Raw genomic sequence first — 17,846 nt, 5'->3', positions numbered from 1 at the left:
TTTATAATCTGATTTTAATAAGTGCTTTGCAAAAGTGATTTTAAGAGCTGTGGGCAGAGCAGCAATAAAGTTCTCAATTGGGGAGAACTTTCAAAAATTGCTGCTTTTTTTTTCCTGGTGCTTGAAAGCTTGAGAAATATCAACAAAACTTTTTTTTGTCATTATTTTTCTGTTAGCTGACCTCTCAATTTCTTTCCTTTTTTGCAGTGGACCAACTACATTCATGGGTGGCAGGATCGATGGGTAGTTCTGAAAAGCAACACACTCAGTTATTACAAGTCTGAAGATGAAACAGAGTATGGCTGCAGAGGCTCTATCTGTCTGAGCAAGGCTGTGATTACAGTAAGCACTATTTCAGAATTGCTGTCTTTTCATGTTTCAGGGTGTTATATATTTTTAGCCAACTTTTAGTGAAAGCAAATTTCTGTATGGTGAATTAATTTTATTATGTCACTTAATATTAAATTAATGATATCAGTGCAACATTGGAGCAGGGCAAGGAGTTCCCAATAAGAAAACAACTGTCTTAATTTGCAGCTGCAGTAAATAATCTTTTGTCTCTGCTACACTAGAGATTTCTACAGGGAGAGGTGGAGTTTGCTTGTGGAGGAGAGATTCCCTGGAGTCAGCCTAAGACCATATAATGAATTCCTAAAGGAGATAGCATCTATCAGTCCTTACTACCCTCTCTTTCTAGTGCAAAGTATGTTTGTTTGACTGTACTTTCTGTAACACAACTCTATAGAATTTTTCCAAAGAAAATGCTCTACCATGTGCTTCTTCAACAAAGTGTTATGTGCGTTGCTGCTTTTGTCTAATGCTAGAAGATCCGATACTATGCTGGTAAGACTAAAGAGCCTACGTATAAGTGAAATCCATGTTAATATTATTTTGAGCTAAAAAGTCAGCCTTAAGTCTAATTAGCTAATTTTTAGGAAATGTTAGCTGGATTCTTATGTAGCATGTAAGTGTACAAAAGTAATAATATTTAATCTTATTATTTGTTAATCCACCAAATGTGTTTATTCTAACTGAATTGAGGATGACAAATGAGAATACTTCTCTTCTTACTAATATTTAGCTTACAATAGTGTTATTAAAGCACACTTTGATTTGAAAAAGATGTGATTAGATTAATTACAGCATTTTGGAAAGTGGATTGCAAAGGTAAAGCATATTTTTACATTTAGATGTCTGTCAGCTATTGTATTCATATACAAATTAAAAAAGATCATTTTGTTTAAAGCTCTTTTAAAAAACTGTTCAAACTTTTAAAACTTACTCCAGATTTGACTTATTTGGGACTATGTGGTGCACAACAATGGGCTCTGAAGTGCTCATTTAAATTTACTTCTGGCAGTCTGTAGTAGCAGCCTATGATCAAGAGTTACAAAAGGATCTTGTTCACTAGTAAGTGACTTAATATTCCGGCTAGTGAGAAACAGGAAGATGGAGACAAGGAGGTAAGCCCAGGAAGGTCTTGATATGCTGTAGAGCATCTTGAATTCCAATTTTGGGGGTGGAGAGAGAGATAATAATGCTGATATTGCTGCTGGAATGTTTTGGTGTATTGCCCTTCATGAAGGATCATTTGATGTTTCTTTAGAATTTGGAAACTTACCTTTGAAACTGCCAAGAGTTTTTGTTTATCACTTATTTTTCAGAAGTCATTTTTTTAAGCCAGAGCTTTGGAATGAATACTTCTGGTTTGGTAGTTGTTTGGTAGCAAATTGATGAATATTTTTGTTTGTTCTTAACCTACTACTTTTTCAATAGAAAATGAATTCCAATCAAACGTTGTAAATACTCATCCATCTTATATTCTTCCTGAGGCAGATAGTTAATCTTTATTTTCATGTCCTTGTAATGTCTCAGTAGCTGGATAATGCATTTAAACATATAGGAAAACATGAAAAGCTGATGAAATAAATGTTGAGATGATTAACAACTTACTCTTTGCTGTACATGTTTGTGATTACTTTGGAAGAGAGAGGAAGTCAGGTTTCTTATTGTGTTAATGTTCAGTAGCCCTGATCTGATGTAGTTGGGATCTTCATCATGAATATTTTTCTAAGTCTTGTATTACACTTTAAATTTAGTTTTCCTTGATCTTGCTGATCCAGTCAGGTGTGGTTAAGTAACTGTCTCCTAACACGGTCTATTAAAAGGAGTTTTCCTTTAGCACACAGCAGGACACATCCAGTTTGGGATGGTATGGATGGCTGTAATGTTTCTTTAGGGGATTGTATTCTCATGAAGCTTTCCTTTAGGCAGTAATATTAGGTATACATGTGTGTTCAGTTTCAGCTAAGGACGTAATGATTTCCTGTAAGTACTTAATGCTACTAGTATAGAATGCCCCCTTTTTATTGATATTTAGGCATAAATTTAGAAAGCTGCTGTCACTGAGTAGTCTCACTATACTACCAGCATGAAGATCAGCATATTATGTCATAGTATTAACTGTGAGACATGAATATTGTATTAAGAATGCCCCAGTCCCTTCTGATCTTGTTTTATCATTCCCTACTATATGGGGCAGAGATTGATAGGTAATTCTACAAGATATTTTATAGGAAGACATTTCTCTCCCCCCTCTTTGTTAGAGGGAAGACTTGTTAAATTATCTTATTAAAATAGCTTCTTCAGATATCTCAAATGTAGGATCACAATGTCATCCTTCAAACTGTTAGGTTCCTGTGAAAATAGTCTTTAATTGGATGGAAAATATGGGATTTGGTTAGGCTACTCTCTCTGTTAATCACTGGAACTAAAAGGAGTTGATTTCTTTGGATAGAGGAATAAAGGATGAGTACTGATTGTATACTCCCTGGATTACATCAAGTAAAGAAATGTCAGGACCTGGCCACATATGAATTAAGTTGTGAAGGAGTACAGTGAAAGTCAGTAGGTGATGCTGACTCTGTTACTTTTAGCCAGACAAGGAAAACACCCAGAACAAAACTTAGCAGATTTGTTTGCGGCATGAACTCTGAGTTGAGTTCTGCCACATGGGTAAGGCATGTGAAGAAATCATGAGTGTTATAAATACTTAGTATATGCACAGATTTAAGCTTAGTTCTATTACTGTAGCCTGGGAATCATAAATTATTGCTGTAGTTGATTTAAAAAAAACTGGCTGGCTTTGTCTTAGATATCCGTCATTACCGTCAAGGCTTGTAGAAAGCCAAACTTTCAATAGGAACTTGTATATACATGGTTAGAAATGAGTGTTGATGGCAGTCCAGCAGCAGTGGATCCGTGGGATTCAGCTTTGGAATAGGAAGGTCTAGGGTCTATCACTAGAGGACCACACACAGATGCTTTATAGAGGTTGGAAGCCTGCCTTTCTCCAGTTTCCAGTGGAAACTGACCTTTCAGTTTGTACTCTTTGCTGTGATTCCTGGCTCTAATCTAATAGTGTCATCACTACTTTAACTCAGAGTGGTATGATCTATCACGAAGTAAGATTGTATGCATAGAATAATTCAGGCTGAAAGAGACCCTGAGAGGTCATCTGCTGTAAGCCCTTCCTTACCTCCCTTGCACCCACCCACCTCCATGCTCATAACAAGGCCAGCAGTAACTTAATCCTAGTGGGAATTTTTATTGATAGACTTTTCAAACCTGTTTACACCTTAACAATAAAGTATTTATCTCATGAGTTCTATGCTTGACTGGTGAGAACAGCTCTTCTGCATGGATTCATACAAAAGACCTTGGAAAGTGCTTGAAGAAATGTCATGCTTGAGAACTTAAAAATCTTTAAATTCAGCCATGTGTGCACTTTGTTGTCACCAGAGGTGACTATGCAAGAGGAGTTCAAAATGTTTGTGTTCCAACTTAACATTTGAGCTTTTCTTTAGATAGGATTTATATCTAAAGTACTGTCATGCTGTTTTAATCCAGTGATTCATCTTCATTTTAATTTCTGTATGCCAGGTATAGAAAATTTTAATTTCTAATTTGGTAGATGAAACAAGATTTGATAACTGATGCAATGATTTTTCCTTGGCTTTGCTAATACTGAAATGATGCATACTCATGTCAAAATCTAAATAGAAATATGTTATTGGTTACTAGTCTTTTTTATTTTTCCAGAATGTTTCATTATTATTGTGTTCTAAAGAGACAATTAGACAATTCTATGGCAAATGTCTCAGCTAGGATTGAGTAATGAATACAGTTTGCATAACAGAGGCATTTTTAGTGAACTAGTTTGTTTCCAGAAACATTAATTAGAAAGAACTGTTGCTTAATGAAGGCAGTAATGATGTTTTATGCTAATATACAAGTTGCAAGCCATTCTCTGTCAGAATGGACTTTTGAAAGGGTGTATTTCTTGAGTTTCTTGCTGGTGGATGTCTGGAGCTCAGGACAGACAAACTAGAAAACTGAACTCTGCCTGAGGGGTACAGTCTGGTGAATTGTCCTATCTTTTTTTAAGTAAAATAAATTGTTACTGTAAAACACTTAATACATATTCATCATATAAATTAAGAGGTAGAATAAACATACTTTAGTGTGAGTTTACCAGAGGCACAAGAATTTCCTACATGAAAGAGCAGAACTGACAGTTTCCATTTTTCAAGCTTCTCATTTCTTTGCAAATAGTCGGGAGAAAGTAGAGACAATTCTTTTCAGTAATCAACTGCTAATAATAGCTTTCACCATATTATTTTTAAAGATACTGTGAGTTTAACATTCTAACATTTAATTTAGCATTTGTAATGTGCTTCCTCTGACTAGATGTTTCTGGTTTATTTGCAGTATAATGCCAGTCACCATTAATAATTGGGCACTTCTGGGAAGTATGGACTGACATTTCTAAAACTAGATTGATTAGTTAGCAGAGGGTGCTTCATACATTTGTCAATTCAAACTGATACAGAAGAGTTTCTTGTGAGAACTTTTTTCACGGAAGCTTTAGGCTCCTTAAATACTTAAATTCTAAATTGAGGGTGTGTTTTTTTTAAAAAGGTGTGTGTTTTTTATTAATTGAAGGAAATACCAGTGCTAAACATTTAAGTGTTGCTTAAAATGCTTGATGCATGATGAATCATGTCTTTCAAAATGCTTTCAAAAATTTACTGTGACATTGAGTTGGTGTTTTTTCTTTTAAATTTGTATAAAATGGGAAATAGTATTTCTGAAGCAGGCTGACTTAGAGGACTGATATAGGTTAGCTTTTTCTAGCTACTGCTCCAACCTTTGGTCTTTTTAACATAACTATGTATGTTAGAAGAAGAATTATGGTTGAAGTTTTTATCTACTGATAGGTTTGATTCTGTCAGCTGCTAGATGAGTTGAATACTGACTGATTGCTTTCAGTTGGCAAAAGCTTTTGTAAAAAACCTAATCTATAAATCAGTGCCCTGGGCAGAAATACCATAGCAGTGAACTTATAATATTCACTAATTGCATTGAAATATAGTAATTTGTTTCCAACTGTCTGAGGCTGAAAAAACAATCTATTTTAGTATGAACTGATGTGCATATAATTAAATAATTCACTGTCTGTAATTTGATAAAGTGCTTCTTCAGCCTAAATTGTTACTAAAAAGATGATCTGAGTAAACTAAGTCAGAGAATACAGGCCCTAACTAGATAGGGTTTTATTTAGAACACATGCAATTAGTACTTTTGTGCTTTGATGTATGCTTTAAATAACCAAATAGTTTTCTGGGTTGCTGGAAAATCTGGGGTAGACAGGGGAGAAATCTAAATGGAGATTTTAGACAGTACATCCAGAAAAGCCTACAAAGGCAAGTGGGGTCAGGAATGCTTATCTGTATGTGAAAGGCCTAAGGTGTTCCTATTCTGGAGAGTAAAATGCCAAAGGAGAATAGGAGAAGAGTGAGGAAGAAAAGGAGAGTTAGTGTGTGGGAGATGAGATGGACTGCTGGGAACATGGGATTCTCCTGGACAACTCCTTTGAGGATTCAGGTCCTGCGTACAAATTTGACTCTGACAGTCTTTGAATTGAATTGTCTAAACCAGTAATGGGTAGGTTGATGTACAAAGTGAAAATGTCAGAAAGTTGCCTTATTTATCTTAGAATGCTAATATTCTTGAGGGAGAAGGCAATTTGATTTTGGGGGTGGAGAAGTGGAAAGTTTCCTCCTTATGTCTTGAGGAAGGTAAGTCAGAAGTGAAAAATAGGCATCCAGATCTGCTTAAGTTAAAATGTTTATATTATGATGAATAATTCCACAGTGATTCAGATGTAGGAGGAAAAACCTCAGTAACATGTATTAAATAACTAAATATTTTAGGGTGGTTTAGTATTGCTGAAGATTTCTGCTTCAGTACTTGAATATAATCATATGTTACTGCATACTTGAAATTAAGGCTGTAATCCAACAGTACTTCTGTCAGCTTCTATTAACAATTAGGATATCGTTCCCACACTTGACTTTTTTCTTTATTAAGAGTTTTAATTAAGACTTAATGGTGTTCATCACTTAATATCCACTTTAGAAGCATACTTCCTGCCCATGTGTTGTATTTGAGTATTTTTGTGCTGTGGAACACTTCTCACAGGTGTTATACTATGCCTCAGATAAAATTCCAGTGTTTGCATTTGGTGTTATGGTTTTATACTTCACCAATTTTTTGTTTTCCACTCTGTAGTCTTGCTGAATCTGAATTTCCATATGCTTTCATAGATTGCTTTGTAGTAGACTTATTATTAATGGATACAGCTTGTTCATCTGACACCCATCTCCAGTAGTCTAGTCTCACTCAACAGTCCTGCTAGGCAGCCCCTAGCTGATTATTTAATAACTATCTGGGGATAACTATTAATGACATATTTTTAACACCTCTACTGAGAATTTGTAGAATACCAGGCCTCGCTTTTTTCTATGCGTTCCTGTTCTGGAACGCTGAAGAAAAGGGTCAGAACACTATTTTATCTATCTATATGCTGCTAGAGAAGGCCTTCTCCTGTCTTTTTGTCTCAAAGTTGCTATCTCATCGGGCTTTTGTTTCTGTTCATACACGCAGGATAGTTCTTCAAGATAGTTCTCCACAGAGGACACTTCAGCATTGCTTCTGCTTTTCAGAGTTCATCTTTTTGCCTCCTCTTTTAGACGTAAACTTTTATATTGCTTTTACCATGTTACTCATGTATTCTAGGCAGTGTAGTTTAGATCAAATATTCTGGCAAGCTTCAGCAACTTCTTAGTTGGTTTGGTATGTCTTTCTACTCAACTGTGCTTTAATCAACTGAAATCCAACCTTCCTTGGTTAAAAGAGGAACAGTCGGACAGAATTTGTTACCCCATGTCTCTAGGCACTTAAGAACCAGGTTGTCTGGGACTAGGGTCTCTCCTATTCTAAAAGACTTTAAGTTGCAGGAGAATAAGGTTGCATTTCAACTAAATGTGGGTGTGTACACCCTCCCCCCCCCCAAGAAATTAGAGATTGTGATGGGAGTGTTTTGAAGACTGACAAATCAGATCAATTTTAAGCTTTAAAACAAAGCTTTTTGACATTAATTAGCAACATGCTTTGTGCTAATAATTAGTTCTTACATATTATTAATCATTATCACTACATATTAGTTCTTACACGTTTTCAATCATTATCATTATGTATTCAAAACAGTCAGTCCTTAATACTTAGATCCTAAATTAGCTGTGAATATGCAGCACCATGGAGATGATGACGTATAGTCAGCCTGATATCCGTGTCTTTGATGGTCCTAGTTGCTGAGGTCAAGGTGACCCAAACTGGAGAGCTATTTAACAAGGGGGGGGGGGGGTAGAACTGAAGTGGGCATTTTCTTCCACTCCCTGAACTTGGGATCCTTTTATAAGATGGTTGAATTTCTAGATGATTCCTAGCCCTTGGCTCCTGCTCCTGAGCCGCACAGTGCATGGTGCTGGTGGGTGTCACTTTCCCAGGCTGCAGCAGGTACCTTACCCTGTTGCTTGGCTGTGGTGTGGGGTTTTTTGTTTGTTTTTTGTGTCCCCCCCCCCCCATGTCCTTCTGTAGCTTCTACTTCTTGCAGCAAAGGCAGTCCTCCCTGCTCTTAAGGTTGCACTTTTTCACTGTCCAGTAGGTGACCATCAGCGAGTTGTTTACATTCCTACTTTTGGCCTGTTCCCATATTTTCAAGGCCTTGCTGTTATCTTGTGCTTAAGCTGTACATTGTAACAAGAGACACCTGGTACTAAGCTCTGGTTCACAGAGCAAGTTTTCATAACAACTGATAACAAGCCTAACAGACCAGGCCTGGGGACTTGCATAGCTAGCCTAAGGCCTGTGGCCTGTTACTAGTAATGGCAGTAATATCGTTACAGAAATGTGTGTACAGTTGTGCTGTATATGGGAACACATATGTTTGGATCAAAACAAGCTAATTTTAAAGTCTGCTTAGTGTGCTTCTGTTTTCATGGTACAGCAGGCCTCTGCTTTAGCTGCAGCTCCCCTCACTTTGGTCTGGGAACTTGCCATTCCCATTGCCATGAGTCTGAATCCAGGATGCGGTACTCTCCCTGCTGGCCCAAGGAACTAAGGCTACTGTTATAAAGCATGCTTTTCCTCTTAGGGTAGATATCCTGCTCAGCCTTGCCTCATTGTGTTCTTGTGAAATCTGTACAGAGTTTCCAGTGCTCCTCATTGTACAAGTACAGGTACAGCTCTTGGATCTTCCATGGCACACAGCAGTATGTGTGAAGAGTTGTAACAAAAAGACAGCCAATTAAGACACAAATAGTGATTAAGAGGTGCAGCTCTAGATGTGATTCCCGTTTCAATAGTTGACTATCTTGTGTTTAAAAAAAAAAGTGATACGCAGGATTTCTGAATTCTCTAAAGTTAATATTAAGTTTTCCTGCTTCCTGCCTGGTTAGTAACTCTAGCTGCCTGTTGTATATGATGTGGTTCCTAATGAGTTTAGCTCCAAATCAATCCTAAGTCATTTTTTCCAGATGATATAGTTCTGATTTTTCCATAGCTGATGCATGATACGGGTGCATATTGCAAATGTTTTGCCCCTACTGGATACCTGAGAAACACTGCACGTGCAATCTTCTGTAGGGTACTCAGTTCTCTGGTGTAATGCCTTCCAAGGAGACAGCACACACACTTCCATTTCCTGTATCATATAGCGTAGAATCATTAAGTGCTAGTGGCCTCTGCACACTAGTAGTTTCCACTTTATTAGAAGTGTAGGGTTCTTCAAACAGGACAGGCCCATTGGTTATTTTTCCTTTTCTCAGAGTGGCTATATAAATCTTAATACCCCATTACTAATCCACTCAGCTTTTGCATAGGGTATCCACAGTAACTGATAGATCACTTAAGGCAGTGGCTATGTGCGCACACCATTCTACAATGATGCAATATTTTGGCCCTCACGACTTCTAATAACACAGTGCCATGCCATTCCATTTCTTTGATCAAAGCTTAACTGGTATTTCAAATGTTTGTTATACTCTAGGTTTTATTATCCTGAGTCATTGGTTTTTCAATGGGCAGTTGGGAATAACATGCAAGGTGTGTTAACGTGAAAACCAATACAGCATGATATACATAATTCCACAATGTGCATTATTAACAGGGCAATAATTGGGTAAAATACTAAATAGTTGAATACTAATTACTAAAAAATGTTTTATATAATTCGTTATGCACCTGAACCCCTCTGGGTGTGCAGAACACCAGACTGACCGCGTTCTTTCTTGTGAAGAATAAGCTTCAACTTTAAAAACATGGTTGTACCGCTAAGATAAAAAACACAACATAAGCTTGTTCCAGACTCTAAAAGGTGGCTCTCAGATGAGAGGGCTTTCTTACAATGCGTTCAAACCAAGATAATATTAAAGTTTGCATAGCATGCTAACAATTTATTATTAAATTCTGCTTAATGTGCTCCTGCTTTCATGGGTGCAACAGGTCTCTGCTTTAGCTACAGTTGGGAAGAACAAAATAACTAAATTCTGATTTGGGGGTGAGGGGGGAAGAGGCAGCCAGTGTTCACTACATTTTGAAAGACAAATATGCTAATCCAAGATCTTAGGTGAAATGTTTGGATAGTAGCAAAGAGTGTAAAAAATGTGATGAGGTCTTCCACATGTATAAGTATGCTGTTAGGGGAATGCTTTATGTCCACCAAAACAGTGAGGTTTCTTTTTAGACAACAAAATGTGGGACAGCTAATAGTTTGCTACTACATTAAAAGGATATTGTATCTTGTTTGCTTGTTTGCAATAATGTTTTGCTATATTCTCTAACAGATATGGAAATATACAGCCAGCTGACATAACTAAAGAGGAGGTTCTTGTTATGCAAGAACAACAACAAGCAAACACAAGACATGCTAGTCAAATTTTTCTATTCAGGTTTCCCAGGACTTTGGAATCTAAAAAGTGAAACCAGATTTTTGTATTCTATTCTGAATTTTGGTTGTCTCAAGCACACAGGTGTGTGATTTTGGCCATGGAAAAAAGTTTTACAAATAAAATTAATTCGAATTTGCCATGTTTCTTGGCTTTGGGTTGCATTTTGAAGCAAATTTATGATGAACGATGAAATATAACACTTCCACTGAGAATCAAATCTAGCTAACATATTAAGAAATTTAAAATGAAACTGACCTTTTTGGTATCTTTAATGTTTGTACTTCCAAAGTTAAAAGTATCTTCAAAAATACCTCATATAGCTAAAGACAAAAGAATCCTGACACATTTTTGTAATAAATCTAGAGAGTCATCATAGGCATAGCTTTTGATTTAAATAGACTTGTTTGAATGAATAGAAAGGGGTAAGTATTTTTCCCAAGCAGAGGTGAGATTTTGTTTTTCTGCTGCGTGTGTTTGAGTGTTAGGAAAGCAGGTACTATTTACTGTATCGAATGTAACTTTAAAATGATCTCTTTGAGGTACCTCATCTCAGTGACTTCTGATAGTGTTTTTCATAAGTTAGCATGTTTTCAGCCATTTTAAATTTGGAGTTTGCAAAACTCTGCAGTTTTGCATCTGTCATGGGTGAAATGCTTCAGAAAAATTATTTTAAGATGTGTACTTTTTGAAACTGGGCTAAGGTTTCTCACTTGCTTTTTTTTCTAGGTGATTAATCACAGCCCTTGCAAATCAAAACACTGCTTCCACCTGAGAATTGAAGTGCAGTTTTCATGTATGCTATTGAAAGAATTAATTTAAAAATGTTAATCTTTCTATCTCTAGATTTTTGTTAGAGCCTAGATACAAGTGCCTGTAGAAAGTGTTCATATAATTTTATTTCTTCCTGGCTTCATATATAGTCTCTTTTTATTTGTTTCTAAAGTCAAAATACTAATCTTGTTTCTTTGTTTCACTTCTCAAGTAGTGTGGTATTTTAGGTTTTGATATGTGCTGCTCGCTGTTCTGCTTACAGCCACTAGAAATGGCAGAGTAAAGACCTTTTTTATTCCTTGATCTTGTTATCTGTCACTTTACACTGCTTCCACTAGCTTCCCCTTTTTCTATTGCATCAAATAAGGCTACTCTTTAAGGTTCCCCAGCATCATATTTCTATAGCTGCTCGTACAAGATGTTAGGCCTTCTCTGTTCAACGCGTGTTTGTCTGCTACTCCCTAAGTACCAACTGCACATCTTTGTGCCTCTGTCAGTATTGCCCACCGCCTGTTGTGAGGAGCTTCCCATAACGGTGTGTGAACACCCAGACCTGGTCTTGCACTTGTCTGTTTCAAAAGTAACTGCAGATGATAGGTGCAGCTTAGTGTATTCTGGTGCTGCGTGTGCCCCTCTGTCCTTTCCTGTCCTAAACATTGTCCTGGGATGATCTTCTGGAGTCCCTGTTGGACACTAGGGAGGATGGAGGGGGTTCCTGCATTTGAGTGAATAGGTCCAGGTCCAGAACCTATTAAGTTTACTGTTTAAGGCATAAAAGTTCAGGTGACTTTAAGAAAAACTTTGTTTGATTACAAAAATTTTAATTCATGTTCTTAACTTTCAATTAAGTACCTTTCTAAATTTTTTCAGACTGAAACCATCCTTAAGTCCTTAGGGGAAAAGTGAGGAATGTTTTGTTAATGTGCTTTGAGCCATAAATATTAAGAAAAGGAAAGGTAAAAAATGGTTCTACCAGTAAAGTCTTTGTTAATGATTAAAAGCTGACTGATTACCAGAGACAGAATATTCAAGCTTAATTCCCTTAAGAGAATTTTGTAAAACCTAATTAATTAAAACAAAATGCATTGCTTTACAAAAATCCATTTTCTAAAGCAATAATTGCTCACAATTTTATAATAGTTTTTTGGAAGGAATAAAACAAGTAGTACTTAAGTATTGTTTTGATTCTAAAATTACTCTTGTATGAATATAGTTCTTCTATGAGATCTTCTGGTTGTGATAACTCAATCCACAGAAAAGTAAATAATGCATTTTTCTAGCAGGATGAATACCAAAGCTAGCATTATGAAGCTTTCTGTAATCTGACTTCAAGAAAAATGTCTTTCCAAATTTGCAATGAACTTGAAAATTCCAGAATATTGTAAAAGACCAAGAAGTATATTCAGCAGTTGAACAGGCTTGTGCATTTTTCTATGAGCAAAATCCAAGTGCTGCAACTATGCTAAATATTTTTCTTTCTAGATCTTGTATGAAAAAATTACCATCACAAAATTAAAGAACTATGTTAGTCAAAGCTTCTGGGATAAATTGTTTTGTATTGCTGAATTAGGTGCTGTTCTTACTAGCTTTGTATCTGTTGTTGCGGCGCGTAATGTTGGTGTGTTGCAAGCCGCAGTTATCTTTATAGCAGTATATAATATTGTTCTGTTAATAACTCTGAACCACTGGAGCTAGCATAGATAGCACACTGCCTTGATCATGTTTATGTTGATTTCGTTCCTGTTTGAGAGAGAACTGAGGTATGGCAATTACTTTTTTTCTGTAGACCCAGATCATTAATGCCTAATGTCCTAGTGCCCTGCTCAGTATTTTTTCTCCTATAGGAGAAACTAAAAATTTAAAGCAAGTTTACTGTAGATTAGTTTTAGTTCTGCAATGGGGATAGCAGCACAGATGTAGCTGATAACTGTGATGTGCAGAGTTGACTTGGATCTGCTATAAACTGCTCTGGCTTTCCTCTAGAGAGAAGAGGCAATCCTCCTACTGGAGGGGAAGAAACACCATTTAGAGTAGTGGGACAGGCTGACATAGCAAGCAGGAGTCTTTTCATTCAAGTATTTTCTTTCATGGAGTATTCTGGAAACTTGCAAAGTATATGAAAACTCTTACCTCCCTCTGTGATTCACTTCAACCAGTATTTTCAAGTAGACACTCTGAAGCTTGTTTCATGAATACCTCAAACTTGAGAGCTGTGTAGCAGGAAGGATTCTGTGGCAATGCAGGCAGCGATGACTCATGGGACCTGAGCTAGCTACAGACTTCCTCAGTAACTGTAGTCAAGTAAATGTTTCTTCATGTTAGCTGCTCTTGCTTGTTTAGGAGCTAATATTGGTTGGCTTTACACAGTGAGATCTGAGAGGGTTGAATACCTGCAATTGCCTTTATTTTGGCAGAATTCTTTACAGGTGCCTCAGAAGATAGGAAGGAGGCAGAAGGGATGCTTGGAGATGTTAGAGGACTATGGGTCAGTACAGTGTTTCAAGCAGCATATTCTTGCATAGAGTTGTGATTTAGGTTTTTTTTTTTTTTTTGAAATACTGGCTCTAGAAGGAGCCTTTGGTGCACATGGGCTGCCTCTGCCACAAGACTCCTAACAGTCTGCCAGCCTCAGCTTAAACTCTGTAAGGGTTTTCAGATGCTCTCACAGTATCATGTTGGTCTGCTGGGTTTTTGTTTCCCCAGTGCTCTCTCAATTTATGTATGTCTGTATGCTGCTTGAGGCTGCCAGGGGTTGGGTAGGAAAAAGCAGCTAAAGTTCTCCAACCTGCTTTAGGTCATGAGGGTAGATAGTAATTCCTGCTTGCTTTCTACTTCCCTGTGTGACTAAATATTCTTCACTTCCTTGCTTTATATTGGTTGTGGAAGGCCCAGGAGCAGTAGGACATATGCTGGCCTCAACACAGGTTCTTAGCTTTTTACCTATGAAAATCCCTATTTATTCCTCCAGCATCTTGTCAGGTGGCTGGCTGAGAACTGTGTCATTTTATAATTGCTTCTGAGGCTATGGAGGAGGGTGAACAGTAGGCTAGAAATAGTGAACCTCAGAAGAAGGAGATCTAAATGAAATGAGGTATGTACGATTCTACAGGAAGAAAGAAAAGGAAAAGCTTAAAGTAGTGTTAAGGAGATGCTTAAACTAGTCCAAGGAGGAATTTAGAATAAAGGACAGACCTGAAAAAAGGGTGATAGACACTTTATGGTCTCTACTATCTGCAACTAGAGAAAACAGTAAAAGCATATTTATAGCAAGAGCAAAACCAAAGAGTTTGCCCACTGCTCAGTGGGGAGAGGAAGATAACAAATGATACCAAAGATGTTACATATTTAACAACCTGCCAAGTTATTAAGGAAATGAAGTATGAACTCATTCTAGGTTGTGAGAAAAGGGCTGAATGACAGTAACTTGACTTGTTCTGGCTTAAGAAGGGAACAGGTTACATGTGATGCTGGTGTTTTATTTGATCTTGGTAAAATGAATAGTAGAGAACTTAGAATTGGCTGGAAGTGAAAGATAAACCAGAGTCTAGAGAGTTCTCATGGAACTTATCTTTTAAAAGGAGGTAGAGGAAAAGGAGGGGAATAAGTTAGTGGGTCTGACTTCAGTTGCCAGAAAAATATTGGAAAACAGACAGCAAGTAAGATGGTAGATAGGTAACACGTACTTGTCAAGAGCAAACCCTGTCATGCCTACTGAATTTCCTTTTGATGCAATATTAAACATTGTTAGTGGAGATTGCTTTGTTTAAGCAACTTGTCTAACAGGGCCACCTGTTAGACTGGCTTTTCTGTAATATGAATTTGCACAGCAAGCTGGATGTAACCCTAGACTTTTTTGTACATTGCCTAGTCTCCTCCTAACTTTCCTCATTTTCTATTGAATAATGCAGAAGTTTACATTCAGCGTATAACCCAGAAGGATGTTTGAAAGGTTCGGCTAGACCTCAAGGAAAATATTTCTCCTCTGTGTCCAACAGGCATAGTTCTCTAAATATATTAAAAGCTGCTATGCAAAGAAAGGGAGTACATAAACCTGCCTTTGAATAGAACAAAGAGGTAATGATCTTAAATCGCAATAAACACTGTTTAGGTTAGAGATGGCAAGGATAGTTGTGCACTGGAAAAAGTTGCTTATGGAAGTGTGGTTCACTAATACTGCCAGCTTTTAAGATGAATTTCATCAAGGCTACCCAACAGGGTAGACCAGTTGCTTTCAAATCTTCCCAAAGGCCCTCGGAGAGAGAGCAAGAGAATAGTGCCACAGGAGGAACAATTTGGATGTTTGCATACTTGCTTTTCTGGGAGACCCTTCCTTTGTGGTTGCTTTGTGCGTATCTTCCATCACATGGCCAAAGGAGGGCCTGATAAAGGGGGTGGCTTGTGAACAGGCTCATAAGCCTGACAATTTGATAAGGCAGATAGGTTTGCTACCCTAAACTAGATAAACATCTCTGATACAGTAAGGAATAATGTATCAAATACAGTTTGAAAAAAGAGGCCTGGACTTGATGTCCCCTACATCACTATGTTCTGTGATTCAGTATAAACAAAGCAGTATATAACCAGTTTTTAAACATTCTTAATTGAATGAAGTTATGATGGTCAGAGATTAAGTAATTAGTAGCTGGATTCATGTGACTAGGTTGCTGACTTTCCTGAGGGGAGTTTAAAGTTCAAATACTTGACCAAGTATGCAAAGCTGCATTTAAAAAAAAAAAAAAAAAAAAAGCTTCATGTACTTCTCCTTAAACCTTTTCCTAGCTCATTCTTTTTGCAAATTGGCTTCTGTTGTCCTATTTTTTTCTCAATATACTTAAACAAGAAAGAATCTGTACTGTGTGAAAGCAGCTTCTGATTCCAGATCCTTTGAAAAGAAATTCCACTGACATGCTGGACTCTTGCGTAATACAACAGATTAGATTTGCTTTTCAGTTTACTTTTGTGGAGTGTTTCATGAGTGATCCATAGTGCTTCAGTTGTCTGCAAGATTAATGAACATATCATAGAGCAGTTCTTATAAAATTGTTAACCTGTATAGTCTCGTCTTTGGTATCATGGATCCGTATCCATGGTCCTCCAGATCACACCACTTTCCTTAACTTCCTGCAGTCATGTGAATGCATAATTTTTCATTTGAACATAACAGAAAATTCAGAAGCCATTCAGCTGCACCCATGTTATGTTCTCTTTGTTTTAAGAATAGTCTTCAGTGAGGAAAAAACATCTTGCTAGGCTTTATATTGGATGTTTGCTAGGGACAAGATTTTGAACTGACTGTGTGGGCACCAGGCAGATTAGATGGCTGTTTTGTTCCCCCTATAGTTTCCTGACCAGCTTCATTGCAATATTAGTAAAAGCTTTTTAGTATTTTAGGCATGTGAAATGAAGGCTAGATGTGTTTGGTGGTATGGGAAGAGGTTGCAAGTTGCTCCCCACTATCTGACAGTGCTGTCTTAGATGGTGAAAATAAGAGATGGAGGCAGAGGATGCCACAGCTTTGTTTAGATTTTTTTTTTCCTTGCTGTAATCTCTTTTTTTGTTCTATACTGGTGCTGTTTGCTATGATGTTTGTATTCCTTCCATCTAAAAATATATTAAGTCATTTAGCTTTTCTGTTTCAGAAGATTGGCATTTTTCATTATGTAAGTGTATGTTCATTATTTCAGACATAGAAAACAAAATTTAAATTCTAGCAGTTATTCGAGGTAACTTAGATCACAAGTCGTCTTAAGTTACAACATTTTATAGTGTCAAATGTTTTGTGAAATATTTTTGATTGCTAGTTCTGACTACTCTTACACTTTTCATTCACAGCCCCATGACTTTGATGAATGCCGATTTGATATTAGTGTAAACGATAGTGTTTGGTACCTCCGAGCTCAGGACCCAGACCACAGACAGCAGTGGGTAGATGCAATAGAACAACACAAGGTATGTTTTTTCTGCTTTCTTTTCTCACTCCCTCATTAGAACTGCTGGTGCTTGTGGAGAGCTGCAATCTTCACTGTACAGTCGTTAGAAGTACTCAAGGTACGGATGACTGAGGAAAGCTGTGAGACTGAAGAACAATGTTAAATAAGTTCCAAAGGAGTTGACTTGCTTATCCTTCACAGATAAGGGTTTAGAGAAGTGGGAACTGACAACTTTGAACCTTTCTTGAGCCTCTCTTTAGCTTAAAAAAACCCCCCTTGCTTTATATTTAAGTGGCTCTTTATTAATTTTGTTCATCTTCTCTCACTGATTATTGGCTTTTCTTCTCTGTTCTAGATGTTAACCTTGTTAGTCTTAGAGTCCATCCTCCTAGGTGGTTATTCTGGTTCTAAGCTAATCTGTTTTGTCTTTTGGCTCCTTTTACTGTATCTGATACTGGCTCTTGTCCCCTTGCTTTTTAAGGCCCTCCTCCTCATCAGCATTTTAGTTCAACTTCCTGATGTATGCCATGTCTTTTCCAATTAACTCAGTTATTTTCATTTTACCTAGAGTAAAGAGCTTGAAAGTCAGATATCTTTAAAGCCTATATCATATAAAACACCTAGGTTTTCAGGTAGAAAATAGTCGCTGTGTTACAGTTTGACTGTACAATGCCCAGTGCAGTACAGCTCCTATATCTGGGGTATACAAGTGTTACAAGAATACAAATAATAGATATCTAAGTACGTAAATATTTTTACATTGAACTTCAAGCATAGCCTATAGAAGTACTAT

At 37.1% G+C, this 17,846-nt stretch overlaps 1 protein-coding gene across 4 annotated transcripts in view; it reads left to right on the top strand.

Annotated features, from left to right (window-relative positions):
- Positions 1-17,846, top strand: part of CERT1 (ceramide transporter 1) — an 81,120-nt gene that overhangs the window by 4,745 nt on the left and 58,529 nt on the right. For 3 of the 4 annotated variants that reach the window (XM_067315153.1, XM_067315152.1, XM_067315154.1), the window contains exons 2-3: positions 208-342; positions 16,956-17,072. In XM_067315153.1, coding sequence (XP_067171254.1) covers positions 208-342; positions 16,956-17,072 — 252 coding nt within the window. The remainder of the gene's footprint in view (positions 1-207; positions 343-16,955; positions 17,073-17,846) is intronic. The other variant, XM_067315155.1, reaches the window with a different exon arrangement.

Source organism: Apteryx mantelli, chromosome Z (assembly GCF_036417845.1).
Source record: "Apteryx mantelli isolate bAptMan1 chromosome Z, bAptMan1.hap1, whole genome shotgun sequence".
In the NCBI taxonomy this organism is placed as follows: Eukaryota; Metazoa; Chordata; class Aves; order Apterygiformes; family Apterygidae; genus Apteryx; species Apteryx mantelli.
This window is presented reverse-complemented; position numbering and strand designations above follow the sequence as displayed.